General features: G+C 29.3%; 2 protein-coding genes across 3 annotated transcripts in view; one reads left to right on the top strand and one right to left on the bottom strand.

Moving 5' to 3' along the window:
- Positions 1 to 452: 452 nt before the first annotated feature.
- Positions 453 to 21050, top strand: part of LOC127287683 (collagen alpha-1(I) chain-like) — a 69380-nt gene continuing 48782 nt past the window's right edge. The window contains exon 1 of the mRNA XM_051314744.1: positions 453 to 527. Within this exon, the coding sequence (XP_051170701.1) occupies positions 492 to 527 (36 nt within the window). The 5' untranslated portion in view covers positions 453 to 491. The remainder of the gene's footprint in view (positions 528 to 21050) is intronic.
- On the bottom strand, positions 11767 to 17138 carry LOC127287685 (uncharacterized). Of its 2 annotated transcripts, none has more exons than XM_051314745.1 (5): positions 16805 to 17138; positions 14875 to 14998; positions 14210 to 14360; positions 13429 to 13645; positions 11767 to 12464 (listed from the first exon to the last, which is right to left on the bottom strand). In XM_051314745.1, the coding sequence occupies exons 1-5, from the start codon at positions 17041 to 17043 to the stop codon at positions 12338 to 12340; spliced, it is 858 nt and encodes a 285-aa protein (XP_051170702.1). In that variant the 5' UTR covers positions 17044 to 17138; the 3' UTR covers positions 11767 to 12337. The 2 variants fall into 2 exon arrangements, with proteins under 2 accessions (XP_051170702.1, XP_051170703.1); XM_051314746.1 differs by lacking the exon at positions 16805 to 17138 and adding an exon at positions 16371 to 16588.

Here is a 21050-nt window from a genome sequence, read left to right as displayed (position 1 = left end):
ACGTTTGTAAAGGGGTTGAATTCCGCTTAATTCAGCCGCAAGCAAACCCACCTCCATTCAATTTTCCAAGTGTGTACAACACTCGCACACCATCACGTAGCTAGCGCGCAGACAATTTATTAATATGCGGGATAACCCCTTCAAACTTTGGCGCTAATACCGTGTGATATATCGTTTCCACGATAATTATGTGAGTTACGCGGTCAAGCAAGAAACTGCTTTTTAATGAAGTGAACACCACAAAATTACTTCTCTGTTCACGCTTGCGAATAAAAAAGTGTACCGGATTTTTTTTTCTTACCAACGTTTATTTTCTGCATTTTTAATGGATTTTTTTTTCAACTTTTGAAATAATAAATATTTTATTTTAAGAAAAAATGTAATTTTTTCTCTCGTTTAATAATTAATTTTTTTTTCTGTTTACAGGTGATTTCGGGAGTTTTCGAAAGATTTTAAATCGCGTGTGTTTGTGACTATATCAACAAATCGAGATGAGGCAACATGAATCAACATCGGATAATTTTAAGGTAAGAAACATAAATATTAAAATATTATATATTGTTTCTAAATTTTTATATATATATATATATATATACATCTCACATTTAATTTACATCTGCTGAATTATAAAAATTCTGAAGATTAATTAATCGCGAAAATTTTTATATGAATTGTTGAGAGCAATTATTTTTTATTTTAATTTTTTTCTGCTTTTCATAATTTACTTCTAAACGAGAAGTTGATTCTCCATGGAAAGTAGATGCTGACCCGAATTTTTTTGCGAACAATTTTTCCACTTTTTTGCAATAATGCTTTCATTTAAGTTAGCGCAAAAAAAAAAAAATATAGCGATTTTCCTCATTTTTCCAAACAATATGTAAATTTATATGCAACCTTGTTTTTTTACACTTAAGTAAATTTGTTGCTTCATTTAACGAGATCACATTGTGTTAATATTAGAGATCTCCATTAAATTTTTACTAAAAGTGTTTTAAAATTTTTTCGTTAAAAAAAAATTATATGAGGTGAAATCTAAATTATTTTACATATTGGAAGGTCTGAACATTACTATATATATATATATATATATATATATATATATATATCCTTGATGAAATGATCATTAGCGTCAAAAGTCGTGAAATCGGATGCCCGTTGGGGAGCATAGGAATCACATTATTAGCGTTCCGAGTGGGAGAAAAGTCAAAGTATGTAGAATACTCGTTTAGTAAAAGCCATCACTCACTCTTACAAAATTAATGAAATTGGTTTCTTTTTTAAAGGTAGCATTATTATTTTTAAAAATATAAAACTTAATTTCTTTTTCCCAAGTATTTATTATGATAAAAAAAAAAAATTCTCAGGAATAAAATAATAGTTTTAACAAAACACAACACGTAAACTTCTGACTGTAAAAATTTGTGGAATATACCGAGATAAATGAAAAGGTCGGAAAATATAAAAGGTGAAATATAAAAAAAAAAAAGAAAAAAAAACGGAAACTGAAAGCGTATAATGTCTACAGATAAGTACCTTCGTTGAAAAATAAGCGCGGGCAGCAACGCAACGTTGCCGGTAAGCTGCTACCGTATTTCTGTCTCACCATGTATAAGTTACGAGCAACGTGCTTCTTGCGGAACCCGGCAATTAACGTGATCTATCGCTTAGATGTAATAACGCGCACTTCCACCGTGTTTAAGTGTTTCGTTTCAGTGGCTAAAAAAATATGGTGGACGGCGCAAGTATCGAGTTGCCTTGGCTTCTCGGCAAAACCCCTGGTAGAACCTACCGACTCCTATCTCGTTTCTCGTTGAAAGAAAAGCAAAAAAAAAAAAAAGGTCATGAATTAACGATGGCCTGAGAATGATTTACCCCGACAATATCTCTTCGACGAAGCTTCAGTGTGAAACATCGTGTATAAAATAAGGGTGAAAATCACATTTCTTAAATCCTCCTCTGTCCAAATGTTACATTTATTTGTTCGTAATCATTTCTCATTTCACGAATTTATTTTCCTCTATTGTAGTTTAAATTAGTATTGTTTCGAATTTTATTTTATCTACTATTTAAATTAATTTCAATAATGTGTGTTCGAATCGTTAATATAGTTCAAATTTAAGATGAAAACTGATATTATAAAATTATATTCAACAAACTAGAAACGAAAAACGCCCTTAATTGTAATGCAATACGTGAACTTAACGACGAGTCGAAAAACTGACTCAATTTACATCCACTCTAAATTATATACTATCGATATTTTCCATCTTTATAAATTGCTCCGATAGAATCCATAAACTTTCTCAAAACTATTTTATGTTCGATATTAATCAAAAATATTTTTTAGTTTTTCCTTTGAATTTGATAACTATTTTTTTCGTATATATGTAACTTTTAAAATGAATGTTCATATGAAGTTTTTATTTGACGACGGAACTTATATTCAATATTTAATTATACTAGACCATCACGCGCTTCACCGCGCTAAGTATTGTATTTTAGTCATTAAATTATTATTATGTATTATTAAAACAGTAGTATAATGATGTCTTATATGACATTTTATATTAATACTACATTCGACTAATTGATTTTATTAGATTTACTAAAATTCGTAACGCGCAACGCTTTGGTATCACCTTTTTATAATAGGATAGGATTGACTAATATTTTTTAAAAGAAAAAAAAATACTTTTCTCACATCATACTAACTGGAAACTAACTTAGAAATAAGTGGAAAATAATTTTTTTTTTTGAAATAATGGTTTCCTGGAAAAGGAAAAAAAATTTAAAAACTAACTCAATAATTTCATTCTTATTTATTTTATTGACTACATTTTTTTTAATAAAAAATACTTTTCTCAAATCATACTAACTGAAACTAACTTAGAAATAAGTGAAAAATAATTTTTTTTTGATAGAATGTTTTCCTGGAAAAGGAAAAAAAATTTTCAAAATAACTCAATTATTTCTTTATCATTTATCTCATTGATTACATTTTTTTAATAAAAAATACTTTTGTTAAATCATACTAACAGGAAACTAACTCAAAACTAACCTAAAAATAAGTGAAACATAATTTTTTTTGATAGAATATTTTCCTGAAAAAGGAAAAAAAATTTTTAAACTAACACACTAATTTCCTTATCATTTATTTCTTTGACTATTTTTTTTTTTTTTTGTAAAAAATACTTTTCTCAAATCATACTAACTGAAACTAACTTAGAAATAAGTGAAAAATAATTTTTTTTGTAGAATATTTTCCTGAAAAAGGAAAAAAAAAATTTAAAACTAACACACTAATTTCTTTATCATTTATTTCTTTGACTATTTTTTTTTTTAGTAAAAAGTACTTTTCTCAACTTATACTAACTAGAAACTAACTAAAAACTAACGTAGAAATAAGTAAAAAAAATAATTTTTTTGATAGAATGTTTTCCTGGAAAAGGAAAAAAATTTTTAAAACTAACTCAATAATTTCTTTATCATTTATTTTATTGACTACATTTTTTTTAATAAAAAATACTTTTCTTAAATCATACTAACAGAAAACTAATTGGAAACTAACCTAAAAATAAGTAAAACATAATTTTTTTTGATAGAATATTTTCCTGAAAAAGGAAAAAAAATTTTAAAACTAACACACTAATTTCTTTATCATTTATTTCTTGGAATATTTTTTTTTTTTTAGTAAAAAGTACTTTTCTCAACTCATACTAACTGGAAACTAACGTAGAAATAAGTGAAAAATAATTTTTTTTTTGATAGAATGTATTCCTGGAAAAGGAAAAAAATTTTTAAAAATAACTCAATAATTTCTTTATCATTTATTTCATTGATTACATTTTTTTAATAAAAAATACTTTTCTCAAATCATACTAACTAGAAACTAACTAAAAACTAACGTAGAAATAAGTTAAAAATAATTTTTTTTTGATAGAATGTTTTCCTGGAAAAGGAAAAAATTTTTTAAAACTAACTCAGTAATTTCATTATCATTTATTTCTTTGACTATTTTTTTTTTTTTAGTAAAAAAATACTTTTCTCAAATCATACTAACTGGAAACTAACGAAGAAATAAGTAAAAAAATAATTTTTTTGATAGAATGTTTTCCTGGAAAAGGAAAAAAAATTTTAAAACTAACTCAATAATTTCTTTATCATTTATTTTATTGATTACATTTTTTTAATAAAAAATACTTTTCTCAAATCATACTAACAGAAAACTAATTGGAAACTAACGTAGAAATAAGTGCAAAATAATTTTTTTTTTGATTAAATGTTTTCCTGGAAAAGGAAAAAAAAATTTTAAACTAACTCAATAATTTCCTTATCATTTATTTCTTTGACTATTTTTTTTTTTAGTAAAAAATACTTTTCTCAAATCATACTAAGTGAAAACTAATTGGAAACTAACCTAAAAATAAGTAAAACATAATTTTTTTTGATAGAATATTTTCCTGAAAAAGGAAAAAAAATTTTAAAACTAACACACTAATTTCTTTATCATTTATTTCTTGGACTATTTTTTTTTTTTTAGTAAAAAGTACTTTTCTCACTTTTATAATAGGATCAATTTTGTTGTTATTTGCGAACTTTTGCGTCTGTCACTGGCATTACGTAAATGCATCAATGTCAGTTGAAAGCCCTGCACATTACGGTCACAGATGCTGGTAAATTGAGGTTTATGTGTTCGTGGACAATTAATTATCCGGTAGTCGTCTTAGAGTATAGCACACCTGTTAACAGAGAGTAACTAGCAGCTAGAGATGTTCTTGTATAGTATTCGATCATTAGGTTATATCTGGGCACAGATCAAACTATACATTAGTTTCACAGTCCTGTATGTTGACTCTATGATGATATTAATTATTTACGTTTCAATAATAATTCAAATAGTTGTTAAGAATCATATTCATAATAAAATTTCTATAAATCCTAGAATTTTATATACTCTATATTTGGATATATATATATTATAAAAAAGGGAATTAGAAATTATTTTTAAAATTCATAATTTAGTGATGTGACGAAAAACAGTTCATTTACGTAGGAAACAGAAAGCGGTAAAGAGAAAGAGGAAGTTCAAAAACCGGAAGCAAAATGTTTTTCGGGTCGTAGAACGAAAGAATTTCTCACATTTTTCACGAAACTTCTGCCAAAGTATCCGGTTCCCCTTTTTCATTGCATTCGCAACCGACGCCATGCCCTTTAATTCAGCCTGTTGCGAGTTTCCTAGGAAATGCATTTTGCGACCTACTCTTGCTGTTCGGATATTATTCGAATATCCTCCTTCAATATATATACATTCTCAGTGCCAAAAGGGAAATAATCATTTGGTTAAATTTTCTTCCTAATTACTTTCAAATAATAAAAAAAAATATATATATTTTTATAAAACGTTTTTAATAATTTTCTATTTTATCAAAAACTGCTTTCTTAGAAAATTTGTGTAATGAATAATAAGGAGGAATTTATTGAAAATTTCAAGACGCTCGACCTACATACGTCAGTTTTTCAGTTGCTCACAAGATCCCCCACGAAATGAATGCTCTTGGTTAAGGGGGTAAAGCGAGATTGATGAATATTCAGAGGAGTAGAGGCGCAGTAGTAGTCACCTTGGCAGGTCCGTAAAAGACAACCTCGACGAGAAAATATCCTGACGGTAACGCAATTAATTTACCGGACATCTCACACTTTAATATTCATCCGTCGACGTGAACCTCCGGCGTCATCTCTTGTGCGGTTCCCTTTCGTCTAACTTCATGCTTCAGTGTCAAAGTCATGATTAAATTATTATTTTTTTTTTCTTTTCTTTTTAAATAGAACGAAAAAGTCGTGGATTACTATCAGAATTAACTAACGAATTTCAATTTAGTTATGAATTACTCAGTCTGATAAATGTCTTACCAAAAACTATTAATTTCAAAATTTTCAATAAAAAATAGTTCAAAATAAATTTTCTTTGATGTAAAGAATTAGATGAAAAATGTCAAATCTTAGACGTTTATACAAAAAGAATCAAGAAACTTTTGAAGTCTGCTTCAGCTTATAGTCAAATACGACTCGCGAAATGGACGGATTTTCAAGGATTTAGAACTTGTTGCAGTCTCGCGATTGTTGCGAATTCCTTTTATGAGGGATTTCAAAGCACTATAAAGAGAAAAGCTGATTTGTCACTGACGCTTTATCGCTTAAAATAACTCTTTGAAATGATTCTATATAGTCAAATTTATATTTCATTCTATATTATAGTATTTTAATTGATATTTTTTACATTTCCACATTAAACTATTGAATAGTTATTTTAAAATGTAAAAAAATAATTTTTTTTTTTTTTTATTGAAAGGAAAATATTTGTTCTAAATAAAAAGCAATTGTATTCGTTTAAAAATATGTGATTTTGTTTTTCTATGTTAACAATTCCATTGAAAAGCGATCATGATTCTCAATGTGTCTCGTTTTTTCGCCTGATAACTATAAATTACTTTTCCATTCATTTTTAAAAACTCTTGTCACGAAAAATGGGAGAAACCGTATAAGATTATATATAGGAGGAGAGAGAAAGAGAGAGCTTTAGCGAGCTTGTTTTGCTGATGGCGTTTAACCAGCGGCGAAAACAACTTTATCCTCTAGAGTTGAGAAATTTGTTTCTATCTTTGAATTCAATTTGTTCACGAACTAAAAAGACTGAATGAATTGGAGCTTTTACTTTTTTTTTTTTTTTCTTTAAACTGAAATTGAAACTAAAAAAAGTCTTTTTTGATAGGTATCTGAAATCAATAGAGTGAAAATAGAGCTTTGTTTTAATAATAGGCTTTAAAAAAAAAATTTTAATTCATTTTTTTCTGAAGCACTTAATGAGGACTTAATAAAGAAAATAGAATTAAAAGAAGAAAACAGTGAGTGGTAGTTTTCGAGGATGAATTTCATGACGAAGAGTTTGTCCAACGACATTTACGTCATCTACTCGACTTCCTAGAGTTCGTACAGAGTTTAATTAGCGAGTCCGCGGGGGGTACTGCGCGCAATCTATCTGTAATATCTCTCAACTCTGCGTGTCCAACACTACTTGACTAATTAAATAAATATACAACTGAGAAACTCAACTCTCTTTATCTCTTTTTTTTTCTCTCTGTCTCTCTCTCTCGCCCTCGGTTTTTCCTCTCAACGACCCGACTTCTGACCGAGTTTTCATTATTCTTTTCTGTTTACCGAACCCCCACTAAATGACACTTCAAAAGCAAACATTCTACTTTACAAACGACAAACTCTATTACTACTAAAGCTGATATATTACACTGAATAAAAATGCAAACCACTCGCCTTTTTTCCTCTTTGAAATAAATTTCAAAAGCATTTCGAATGACAATACCCACCAATGAAAGAAAAAAACAACAGCAAAAAATTTATTTAACTTTTATTTACATTAAGGATTAAACAATTAGCGCTAAAAATTTATCGTTTGTTTAGTAGGTGAATGTAGTCATGAGTGGATCATTTCCTAGTTTTTTAATGTAAAATAAATCTGTGAATAAAAATGTTTATTATAATAGGTGGGCATTTTCATTAAAAAGTATTTTGCAGAGTGGTCCACTTATAACTACATTCCCTTACACTAATATGAAATTTTTAAATCTATTAACAGTCTTTGACCTTGAAACCTATTATGAGAAATAAATCATCTAAAGCCACTTTGGTGAATTAAGATGTAACTATAATGGTAGTGAAGTAGTTATAGGGCACAGGATTCGCGAGTTTGCTTTGAAAGCTGTAGGATTTTCGGGCAAGGCTTATCAGATTTTGTAAACAAAGGGACATAGAACATAGGTATTGTCTGGAAATTTCTAAGTCTGGTATCGAGGTAATTGCAAAGTCGCGTTTGGAACCTTTCCTGCATTCTCTTCTTCTCCTCCGTGTCGTGCTAATGAGATTACTTCACATAATCCATTTATCTAATGTAGTTGTATACGATTATATACAAACCGTGTCTCATTCACTAAAAGGAATACTAAATCCCATTAATTCATTATGAAACCTCCATATATTCATTTTTCAATTTTTCACTGTAGTCTATTTCTTTTCTTTCATGAGAAAAACAATTCTCCAATTTCGGAATAATTGAAAAAAAGAGAATTATTTCCATTTTCAATAAAATATTTTTAAAGTGTTTCAGATGAATGCTATTAAAAATAGAATAGTCAAAATAAAATAAATATAATGCTATTATTTGTGCTTTAGAATTTCCTTTTGTATTGTGATTCTCTTAGGTTAGTAATAATGAAACATGTGGAAAAGGAATTTACATACATTATGCTTACTCGTGTACTAGCTACCTAATAATATAGATGACACTAGTGCGATTAGGAACGCAAGCTCCGAAGGGATGGTGCTTCAGAGGCGCTTACCAGGCATTCTCAGAATATTCAGGCCTGCCTTTCAAGTTCCCATCCCAAAGCCCTCGGCACATCGAGCTTTACTCTTCTTGCTTGGAGTTTTACCCCCTCCTATCCGCTCCCCTCTTTCTCACCAATACAGAATACAGACCTGAAGAACTCAGAAGTGCCTGCTGCTTAGCACACGCTCCATATACATTTTTAATCGGCACCATCTCGCCTTCTATCCCTCCCCCTTAAACCATTGAGATTCTCAGATATATTTCGACAAGCTTCTTTCTTCCTTTTTCCACCACTTCGATAAGGGAAATATTCTTCCTCGTTTCTTATTCTGATCGCAGGAACGTGAGAAATTGTTCGTGAATTCACAAAATGCAAGCTGCAACTTTTTATACTATAGAATTTTCAGAGATGAAAAATCACGACACAAATTGATGTTTGATTAAAATCGATTTTCACTTCTTAATTGAAATTTTTTTTTTTTTTTTTTTTTTTTTTGAATAATGTTTGATGGAAAAATGTTGCACTGATCAGGCAATCTTGTCACGAATCGGAATTCGCGAAATCAGATCACGGAATTGGAAAAACTAAGTCGCGGAATTCGCGAAATTAAATCACAGAATTCACGAAATTAAGTCACAGAATCCGCGAAATTAGGTCACGGAATTGATGAAATTAGGTCACAGAATCCAACAAACTAGGTCGCGGAATTAGCGGAAGTAGGTCGGGGAATTCGCGAAATTATATCACAGAATTCGCAAGATTAAGTCACGGAATCCGCGAAATTAAATCACAGAATTCACGAAATTAGGTTACAGAATCCACGAAACTAGGTCGCGGAATTTGCGAAATTAGTTCACGGAATTGGGAAAACTAAGTCGCGAAATTATATCACAGAATTAGCGAAACTAGGTTGCGGAATTTGCAAAATTAGATCACGAAATTCGCAATATTAAGTCACAGAATCCGCGAAACTAGGTCACGGTTTTCACGAAATTAAATCACAGAATTCACGAAATTAAGTCACAGAATCCGCGAAATTAGGTCACAGAATCCAACAAACTAGGTCGCGGAATTAGCGGAACTAGGTCGGGGAATACGCGAAATTATATCACAGAATTCGCAAGATTAAGTCACGGAATCCGCGAAATTAAATCACAGAATTCACGAAATTAGGTTACAGAATCTACGAAAGTAGGTCGCGGAATTTGCGAAATTAGTTCACGGAATTGGGAAAACTAAGTCGCGGAATTCGCGAAATTATATCACGGAATTAGCGAAACTAGGTTGCGGAATTTGCAAAATTAGATCACGAAATTCGAGAAATTATATAACGGAATTCGCAAGATTAAGTCACAGAATTCGCGAAACCAGGTTACGGAATTCATGAAATTAGTTCACGGATTCCACAAAATTAGGTCACATAATTGGTAAAATGGATCTTTTTTTGTTTTGTAAACTTTAATTTGCAAAATTCGACTACTTTGTATAAACATTAGTTTCACTTTTCTACTTGTTATTATTATTTTTTTTTTCGTATTCTTTCGATTTGAAAAATTCCATTTTCCTTCACTAGTCAATATATTTCTCTTTTTGAGGGACGGAAGTGATTTTTTAACTTTATACAAATCGCAGTGCACTTCTATAAGTATCAACTGCATCAAAATTCAAGAAGGTTTTCAAGCAGAAGTTCGTTGAAACAGATTGGAGAACTTTAGGAATTTCAAGCAGTTGGTGAATCAGCGTGTCGAACTTTCAGTGCCGCTCGTGTGAACATTTTCATCCGAAGAAATTTATCCTTTTTTTCCTCCTCCTCTTCTTTTTTTTTATCAATATTTCCAAATAATAAGTTACACCAATATTTTTTGGTGACAAAAAGTAATTCAATATTTCACACGAGATTTAGTTTCTTTAAATATATTTTTTTTCCCCGGCAAAAAGGCAATATTACTAATTGACATTTATTGAATAATTAATGTTGAATGACATAATTTGTAGTATGTATATATAAAGAGGACAATATTCTTGAAAGAAGTTCAAACACATTTTCTAGAAGAATAAATTTTAAGTGGAAAGCTGAATCAAAAGACAAAAGTGTGAGGTTGTGGGAGGGGGGGAAAGAGTGAAGAAAGAGACAGAAGTGAAAAATTAATCATCTTTTTATCTCTGCTTTTCTCTCGGTCTTTGCTGCTTACAGCAAAGGCATTTACTTCTGCGTCGTCCCCAGTTATGGCCTTCATCCCTTGGCGTTACTGCGGAAGGTAATCGCATTCTCCAAGAATTGCTTATATACCCCTGCGGCCAAAGCTATCATGACGAATAAGATCCTTCGCATGCAGTGTGATAAATTCTACAGATTTAGGGCGCGAATAGCATTAAGGAAAAAATTACTCACTTTCATCCCTCCAGTTTATTACTCAACAAAATGAAAATTCTGTTTTCAAATAATAAAAAAAAAAAAAAAATAACGACAACAAATTTCTCAACAAAAATATTAATCTAGCCGCTAAAAAAGTGAACACAGTAAAAATTATTTTAATGTCCATCGCAGCGGCTGTTAAACTGCAGCAATAAAATTGGTACAAACCGATTTGGATATAAAATCGCGTAATATAGAATGGAAGTGATCAATTTGTGTGATTCGATAATAATGAAATTTGGTGGTAATAAAGTCATGGGAAATAATGCCATGAAATATTATCTATATAAATCGCGAAATAGGATATAAAATTGAAATAATTTTTTAAAAAGTTTTATTAGAAATTATTAAAATATCTTTTAATATAGAAAATTGCAATGTAAAAAATCCATGTTTCGAATTTCGTTAGAATTATCGTGGGCAGCAATTAGTAGTTAGCAGCCCCCTAGTGGATTACATTGGTGCGACTACGATTATTGCTTGTGCCCGGCAATAGTACTAACGATGCTTTCGCATACTTACACTTATCGTTACTGCGTCATGAAATTTCACAGTAGCCTTCTGGCTACTTGGATTTTTCTTTCCAACTGTATATAACAACGACTCTCTAGAGTCTTCGTGTAAAGAAAGGGGTTTCTTCATTCAAAAACTCATGAAAGTGAGTATTTATCCCACTACTGTTAACTTTGGATTAGCAAAATTTTGTTCCTCTTCTTTTGGAATGAAGCCGAAAAATCTCATTACAGAAATTAGATAATCAACTTCTTTCGTTTTTCTTTCGGTGTAATTTAATTGCACTTCTAACTTAAAGAGATTATTATTATTTTTTTTTTTTTTTTTTGATTGAAGAATTTTATAAAAAATTTCAATAAACTTAAAATGGCACACATTTTTCTTTGGATCAATTTGGTAATTGGATAATAGGTTATTAATGAAATTTAAAAGCGAAAATGCGGCAATTTTGAATGTATTAAATACAGGCTTTTGAGAGTCGTACAATTAAAATTATGCAGATATGAAGTAGTTGAATATAATTTTACAATTCATTAGTAGATTACTCCTGCCACATTGACTCCATTATTAATCGTTCAATTAAAATATTGGCTATAAATTACGTAACTGCAGACTTTACATTGTGACTAGTTTTTCTGTGGTGTTTACCAGCAAGTTATAATTAATATACTTAAAATATTAATTTACAAAATTCGTAGCATTTTATTTCATTTACATTATTATCATAAATATAATAGAATCTCGTTGATAATTTTCCAAACCCAAGCATTCGTCAGTTAGAAATTCTTGAAAATTAGTATGGCAAAATTTTTTTTTTTTTTTTTTTAGTGTCATTATTTTTGAAATTTATTTACGGGCTTCTTTTTATAAATTAAGTTTTAAGCCCATAAAATTAATTTTCCTTTTTTTTTATTCTTGAGACATAAAAAAAAATTTAAGATTTTTTCGTAGTTAATTTGTTAAAGATAATGGACGGTCGTCATGCTCAGTTGCCCTTAAAAAGGAAACGTCAGTTTCTTTGAGGTTTTATGATGCGGCTCGCAGGTGCTCCTAGTTTATTAAACCCCGCGTTGTCGAAAACCGGAAGTAGATCTCTTACACGTTGTCCAGCTCCAAGCGATGCTAGTTCCGCCCATCTGCAATATAATGATAACAAATCATAATTTTTTTTTTTTTTTATATTCTTCCTGTAAATTTTTTTCATAAAATTTTGTAATTATCATCTTTAAAATTATTTGAATATTCAAAAACTAAAAAAAAAAAAATGTGAATATTCATTCTAATTTTCTTATCTATTTGAATTGAACAGATTATTTCTTTTCTATTTTCTTGTTTTGTAGTAGACTTTAATTGACTGCATCAAAAGTTTGTCAAGCTATACTTTCTCTCTTATATTGTTTCGAAGGAAATTAAGTATCATTTTCATTGGTCGGCAACAATATATACTGCGGGGCAGAATTCGATTGTTCGGCGCGGATTCAGCTGGAAGTATATCACGATCAAAGACTTTACGGTACAATTTAAGTTACTAGTTGACTATGCCAGCTATCTTCTCTTAAGTACCTACACTGGTAACGACTCGCATGCTCGGTTTAGTTACGCTCGTAAAATCAGTTTACGGTGCTCGTTTCGATGCCAGGGACGATATCTTCCCGCTACTTACTCTGCGTTCTAAGGCCTATCAACATTCCCTTTTAGAATTCTTTTTCCAATGGCAAACTTTTCCCCAAACGATTTATAAAGTAGCATATTTCACAAAATGGCACTTTCCACTGAACAAGACCTGATTTACGCGTTAACTTTTACTTCAAAACACATCTTACCTTCCTGTTGATACAAAAAAAAAAAAAATGTCACTTATGAACTGAATATTAAATTTTATTCAATATTGCTGACAATTTTAGTTTAATTTAAGCAAAATTTTCCTTCGTTGTGTGTTTTTTTTTTTAGTGGTTTTATAGCTTTAAAGAAATTGTGTTTAAAAATATTTCAAGAATTTAAATGAAAAATTCCAAATGAATTATTAAATGTTGAATATTGTAATTATGTTATGAGGAAAAATTTCTCACGAGTATACACTGAAAAGAATTCGTTTCCTACCTGTTGTTTTTATATTTGGCGAGGGTGTGAGCCGCAGGATGGGGTGTTTCAGTTGGGAAATATGTGGCCCCATAAAAATCCAAACCCCGGCTCAGTAACAACGAGGTCTCCTCCACACTAGCTAGGGTAACTCTTATTACCGGTGGTCCTGTGTAAATAGTGGCTGGCTCGTTGAAATTTAGGGCATCGCCTCTCAATTTGTCATTAATGGCCTTCACTACAATAAATTGCAATGATTCTTATTACAGAATTTAAAGTTCTTTTTTTTTTAAAAAAAAAAGAAAAATTCAATTTAGTTGATCGAAAATGTTTTAACCCTTTAGAGTCTGAATTATATGTGATCCAATATGGCGGATATTTTATCGCATTCGATTGAAATTTGTTACTTGGTGTTTTTTTTTCGATCACTATTTGTGAATCTAAAGTTAGATATTTAAAATAGCGGATAATTCATTTAAATTTATCGGATTCGCTTAAAACTTGTTACAAATCTTAAAACGATAATTTACCTTAGAGTTAAAACACTTTTAAAAAAAAACTAAATTCTGTAATTTCAATTTTTGAATAAAATTTTTTTTTTTAAATATATTATAAAATGTTTTCCGACTAATTGTTTTTTTTTTGGGATATTTTTCCACATCACTGAGGGTAAATTAGGTGAATGAAAATTGTGGGTGTATTTTTGGAACAGTTAGACATTGCCTTGAAATGATAATAATCGTAATGGACAGGAGATGCACATTTTACTTCGTGCTCGATCTACCTTGAAGTGTCTACTCACGCACAGTTCCGGTGTGCAGAGGCAGTCTCGTTACTTCGACGATAGATCGATACTTGTACAGGGCGTGCCTGATGTCGTCTTCCGGTACTTCCTCGGGTACATCCAGCACGTAGACCGTAAACGTCTTCGCCGGTCTGCACGGTATGGCAACCTAAGGAACCAGACAAAATTATTTCCTACAGCTTATTCCCACTCGGAAATCATTCGTTTAAATTTATATTGACAGATATTTCTTTAAAATATAAGAAATCATAGAGAAAAATAGTCACTCGAATATTTTTACAAAAAAGTTTTGGATGAATAATTTATTTTTTTTTTTATATATATTTTTTTTAAAAATTAGATTTACTATTAGTAGTTTTAAATGAATTATGGTTTTATGTTGAGATAAAAAAAAAGTGTTATGAATCGTAGACAAATTTTGAAATGCCTCAGAATAATATTTATTTAATACAATTTTGTAATCACAATTTTTATTTTATCGTTTCACATTATTTAAATATCTATTGAAATATTTAGTTTTCGAAAAAAATTTCATTTACTAGTTTTCTTTTATTTCAAAAAAAAAAAAAATTTGAAAATAAAATATCATTTTTAGTAAAATGAAATTTTATCACTTTCTCCATTAATCTTGAGTTTATTTTTCTTTTTGGTAGAAAACTTACTTTTTTGTAAAATCGAGCTCCAGTGACCTTGTGAAAACCTTTCTTGTAAACCGCCTGATAATCGTCGATGTTACTAAACTTGAATAAAATTCCTGTAGCCGTTTTCGTGAGGGAAAAAGCGCCACTATAAAAGTCAACATTTATCGTTAAATTCTTCGTTTTTCGTTTCAAAAAGTTTTTTTTTCGACTTTTCACATTGCTTTCTATACCTTATTCTCGTGTGTTTTTACCATACTATTTTGTAATTTATTAATTGTGTTTACAATTTTGTGTAATTATCTTCTTAATTTATTGTGTCTTCTTTTTTCTTTTTAAAACAATTTAAAAAATAATTTAAAAAAGTAATTTAAAAAAACATTTTAAAAAAACAAATTTACTTTGCATAATGAACATTTTGAGTGAATGGGTGAACCGAATGTGGTTTACGAACCATTTAATGACTGCATCATGAGAAGTCGAATAATCCTTGAAAACTCCTCAAAGTGAGATAGATATCTCAAGAATTTTAACGACACCCTTAAAAACGTTGGGTAATTTAAAATTAATACTTGAAGGAATTTCATTCGTTGACCCCTTAATGGCACTTTATAACGAGACATTAGAAACTCAAATTTTCGTCCATTATTAATTATTTCTTTTGCAGAAATGTTAGAATTTTATTAAATTATTTTCTAGTATATTGAAAGCTTTTTTTTTTTATTCTAGAAAACTACTGACAATTTCTCATATTCTCTTGATTATTATTATTATTTGCTATATTTCTTTGGCGGAAGTATGGCTTTGTAATTGGGAATTTCATCTCAGTACTGTTTACTGTTTCCCGAATTGAATACATAATCTTAACCACTAACTTTGGAATTAATTGTAACTGTTTCAGACAGTTGAACGGATTTTGTAATAATTTGAGAGGCGCACATTTCAAAATGTGAATCAATATGAAAGTTTAATAACGAGGATTGTTAAAATTTTTCGGTAAAATTTAAACTTGTAATTTTGTTTTCTAATTAACGAAGAAAAAAAAAAAAAAAACCCCTCGATTTTTTTATAGCGAGAATGTCACTGTAAACTGTTACCGCGTTTTATTTATCATTGAAATTAACGATTCTGGTTTTAATGAAATCATACAAACAATTATAATAACCAATAAAGTACGAATTTCAGTTAGGTGAAGAGTTCAAATAATGATATCAAATAAAGTTTTATTAATTATTATTTACTCTTCTTTGTCAATTGAATTGTGAAATTTGATGTTATTAATATTCAATAACATATATATGATTGTTGCAATTAGTGATAATGAGCAAGGATTTTTAATTTTAGGTTATTTTTTTTTTTTAATATATTGATTGAAACAATAATTGTGTTGAAAAAAGTTTTCTTTCGTTAATCTTTTCTCATCTCATCGATTTTTGAGGTAGAAAAAATATATATTATATATATATATATATATATATATATATATATATATATATGTCGTAGAAAAGAAAGAATTTTACCAAAGGAACTGCAATCTCGAAGCCCTTATCTTCACCCTTGTATTCCTGAGCCTTATGTCTGAGGTATACATAGAGGTAGCGACCTCGGGAAACGATCTTCCAAGAAAGTGGGACCACTTATGCACGAAGGCAGAGAGATAGAAATAAAGAGAAAGAAAGACTGAGAGAAAAAGGGTTGAACGTGACAGAGGAAAAGAATATAAAATTCCTAGAACTCCGGTGTGATAGTGGTTCGTGAAGGGCGTCTGTAGAGAGAGAGAGAGAAAGGAGAGTAAGAGAAAGATATTTGGGAGAAAGAAGAACGCTCGGTTAAAGGGATGAGTATATATATATATATATATATATATATATATAGGATGACAAGAGGTGGAGAAAATGGAAAGGGTTGACGAGGTTGGTTCACATTCCGCACTACCGCGTAGAAATTCTCTCACCGGAAGTTCATTTTCTCGCAAATGGTCGCCGCCTTCTCCATGCTGAGATCGTGGCTGGGCGTTAGTAGAAAAGCACCTTTCGTCAAAAACTCGTTCTCGCTGATCTCTGAGTCTGTGTCGTGGTCCTGCCAATCGTTGGCCCCACGGCCCTCTTGATTGAGTCTCAATAAAGAACTGCTCTTCGACGTTGACATGTCCTTTTCGTATGATACACTGAGGTTCGATTCCAATTGGGACATCTTTTATACACTTGGGATGGGCCCCAGTTAATATGGCACGATTATTGGATCGTGCGACGCTCATTTGTCGTCGTGCTACACTGATCGCGTGATCGATGCTCTCCGATCCTTTTATACCATTCAGCCAACATATTTGACCTTTAATTAAAATCTTGAAATTTCTTTTAAAAACTCTCTCTTAGAAAAAAAAGTTTTCAACACTTATTGTCAATTTTTTTTTTTTTTACCAACTGTCGATAATGTAGTGTGAAATAGAACTTTATTGTTCGATTATCGATATTCTGCTTTCGACTTAGACATCACAAAAAAAACTTAAAATGAGTAACGTTCACGTTACTTATTTTCAAGTGCAACAAAAATGTGTCAAGTAGGTGGCGTTCTTGTCGTTTTGAACTGCAAAAAAAATGCGTCCAGGTTTTTTCTATTATAGTTATTGTATCGATTTTTATATATGCATAATCGAAATTAAAATTTATGGGAACAAAAATAATTTCATTACTTTTCAATTATAATTGTTATGGAGTACAATTTTAATCTTCCATTTGGTTTCTTTTGAAGTAGAAACGCCTTCAAAATGAAAAGGTCGAGATTTAATTTCAACTGCAAGTTAAATTCGCCACTTTGTGTTGTATCTTTTAGATATTTCCTGTTTGCAACAATTAGTCTTTTCGAATATTAATCAAATAATGAAAAATAGTAATGGACAAAATTTATTGGAATAATTTTTTTTTTTCAAATTTTTTATTTCTAAATATTTTCTTTTTTATTATTTTTATTTTATTCTTTTTTCCCTTGTGTTTACTAAAAATGTTTGCGGTTTATTGGATTTTTAACTCATGACATTAAACAAGTGTTTAAAGGATAAAAAATTTTAATTTAGATTTGCTATTAATGACAATAAAAAAATTTTTTTTTTTGCTGACTGATCGTTGCTTGGATACTGGCGTTAAATTTGGAATGGAAATACCTTTGACAAACGATTGCCTTCTGCGATTTAACTCCACACGCGGGCCTTTGAGCGTGACAAATGCATTTCGGCGAATTTAACTTGCACCTCGTTTACAATTTCAATACTGAATATCTTTGAGTGGAATTCAAATAGAAATTGTACATAAATTCAAAATAACACATTTAATTCACAAGTTGTGTTTAAATTCACTAACATTTTTTTTTTTTTTTTTAAATAAAAATTTTTTTGATAAAAGAAAAAATTGATTTAAAAATAGTACAAGAAAAATTATAATTTTTTGCAAATATAATTTGATTATTTTGTAATTCTATGTCTTTAGGCAAAAGTTAAGCTTTATAACAATAACATTAAAGTATTAACATAATTTTCAAGTAGATAAATTAGTAAAGTGTAAGAAACTATTTTAATAATTAGATGATCACTTTATGAAACTGGGAAAACATTCCAGAAAGTTATAAAGTCAAAATTACTGTTGCCTCAGGAAATTTGCTCTTGGGAATAAATCTTTGACTAACTGTTGAAGGTATCTCAAATATGTAAATCTTCAGTTCTATTATTTTTATTCTACAATGGAAACTGTAATTAACTTAATGGCGGTAATTAGCTTAATTTTATTGAAGCATTTAATCTCAATTTTTTTTTTTTTTTTAAACTGTTAAGTTCTAATTCATTTTATTGTTGATTCTTTAAGGGAATAAATGAATTCGATTTTTAGAGTAGAAAATTTATCTCTTTCAATTGTAATTTATCTAATTCTTCAATAATTACAATTCAATTAGATAAATTGAAATTAATAGTAAACTGATAAATGTTGAATAAAATAATATTTATGTGAAATGGGGAATTTTTGTTTCGTGCACAAAAAAAAAAAAAAAAAATGTTAATTTGAACAACTAGTGTAGCTGAAAGTGGCACTCGTTCTTTTATTTACCATTTGTGTTTCAATGAAATTCAATTCCCTTTTAATCCAAAAGATCGTCTTTCATTAAATGCCCATAGAAATTTACAGTGAGCGATAAACATTCGATAATAAAAGCTCAACTCGATAAAGCGTAAAAGTAACGAGTAGCTAGAAACGTAACAGTTAAATTGTACTTTACCTTCCCCCCACTCTTTTTTCTCCCCACCATGTTGGAACATTGCTTACTAAAGCGTAATACGATAAGAACGCAACGATCTTTCTTACGTTGGAAATTCATATTATATGGAATTTTGATACTTACTAAAAGTCGATTGTATTGCACTTTAAAGTCAAAAGCGTTGGCGTTCAATCAAACGAGTTTTAATTTTTTTTTTTTTTTTTTTCTTTCCCCCGACGTTCTGTACAATTAACAGTCGTGTAGGCTCTCAATTGGATGGATTGGGTGAAAAACGATACTCAATAGATAACAAATTATACGAGGGTTCGATAATAGGTTTCCTCTTTTGGTGTCATGGCCAATGCAATTTGACATTGAGGCAAAAAACACAAAGGATCTTAATATGTCAGATAATTACGGTTAATTTATTATTATTTTTTTTTTATTTCTTTCCAATAAATCAAGCAATTAAAAAAATAACAACGTAATTCTTGTCGTATTTGTTGCTTTACCAATTGCTTTTTTAATTCGATAAATAAATTATTTAAATATCAATTCATTTTTATTTTCTGAAACGTTTTTCTAATTTTTAAATAAAATTTTTCCCTTTTTATATTTTAATTATTATTTTATAAAAGACAATATTTTTCATTGACGAATTATAGAATGTTTTTTGAAAAAAATTGAAAATGAAGGATACATTTCGAACAATGGTTGAATATGGAAAATTACTCTGAAATATGTTTTTGCGAGCGAGAAAAGAGCAAAAGTGAAGTGCTAGTGTTTAAAAAAAAAAAAACTTTTTCAAATTTTATCTATCTATATATAGTATAATAATTCACTGTTGCTAGGCGAGTTCGCGAATCAGAGACACGGTTTAACGTCGAACACGTGATTCAGACATCGATCCAACGCTTTCAACTAGTGACATCATCTCCTATAGAGTTTTCCTCACATTTTCTATTATGTAATTTTCAATTAATATTTATTGTAGTATTTAAACAAATTTTTTTTTTATTTAGTTTTTATTTACAATATTTAATATTTATTATTTACTTTATAAAATATAAATGTTTCTTCAAATATTGAAAAATTATTATAAAGTGAGATAGAAAAGGTCGTTGCTGAATTTTTGAAGCTGTCATTTTTCAAAAAAATATTGCATCACTTTTTGCTGAATTTAAAAGTCGGAATTTTTTAGCTACTTTATTATGAAAATACTTTCATTTATTCAACTAAATAAAATTTCATTTTTTTTTCTATATCAATCAAATAGAAATTATGTTTTCTTATGTCATTATGTATTTAAAGTGTTTGATATCTTATTAGAATAGCATTCAAATTATCCCCCTTATATAAAGGAATAATTTTCTTTTTCTTTCAAATAACCAGTTGGTTATGAATGTCAGTCAACAGAGCACTCGTTGAGAAATGAATTTTTTAAAACTCAACCCCCGCAGGACTAAAGTCTCTTATTTTCCAAGAAAAAGGCTATCAAAAAGCTTTTTCTCTAGAATTTATGATTTTAACGTAAAATAAAAGACATAAATCAAATATGATATTGACGGTTTAAATAATATATAAAATTTATTATTTTAAAAATTTTAAAATAACTATTCTGTAAAAGTAAATTGTATATGAAAATAAAGTAAAATAAAATTAGAATACTAAAAATTTTTATAAAATTAAAATTTTAGTATTAATTTATGATATAATTATATTAATTTACAATTTCATTGAAATAGTGTATTGTTAAAGATATAAAAGACTAGCAGAGAGTGCAACGAAGAAAATGCTTCTAATAGTATTTTTTTTTTCTTTTGAAGGCGGATATCAAATTTGTTGAGAAATCCACATTATAAAGGCAAACAACGTTTAAAACCGAATTGGTAGAATTAAGCCGTACTATATTGAACGAACTGGCTAATTACATAACGACGCAATTACTGGTTCCTTCA

This window comes from Leptopilina boulardi, unplaced genomic scaffold, assembly GCF_019393585.1.
Source record: "Leptopilina boulardi isolate dan_hultmark-lab unplaced genomic scaffold, ZJU_Lbou_2.1 LbouV2_372, whole genome shotgun sequence".
NCBI classification, from domain to species: Eukaryota; Metazoa; Arthropoda; class Insecta; order Hymenoptera; family Figitidae; genus Leptopilina; species Leptopilina boulardi.
Note: the sequence above shows the minus strand (reverse complement) of the source record. Positions and strands in the feature narration are given on the sequence as shown.

Bases quoted from the DNA above. Each gene is read 5' to 3' on its own strand.
- LOC127287685 (XM_051314745.1), bottom strand. From the start codon at position 17,043: ATGTCCCAATTGGAATCGAACCTCAGTGTATCATACGAAAAGGACATG. The intron at 13,646-14,209 runs GTGAGTAGACAC...AATTTATTGTAG, and splicing joins TCTGCACACCGGAACTGTGC to TGAAGGCCATTAATGACAAA. The intron at 12,465-13,428 runs GTAGGAAACGAA...ATTATATTGCAG, and splicing joins GCCAAATATAAAAACAACAG to ATGGGCGGAACTAGCATCGC.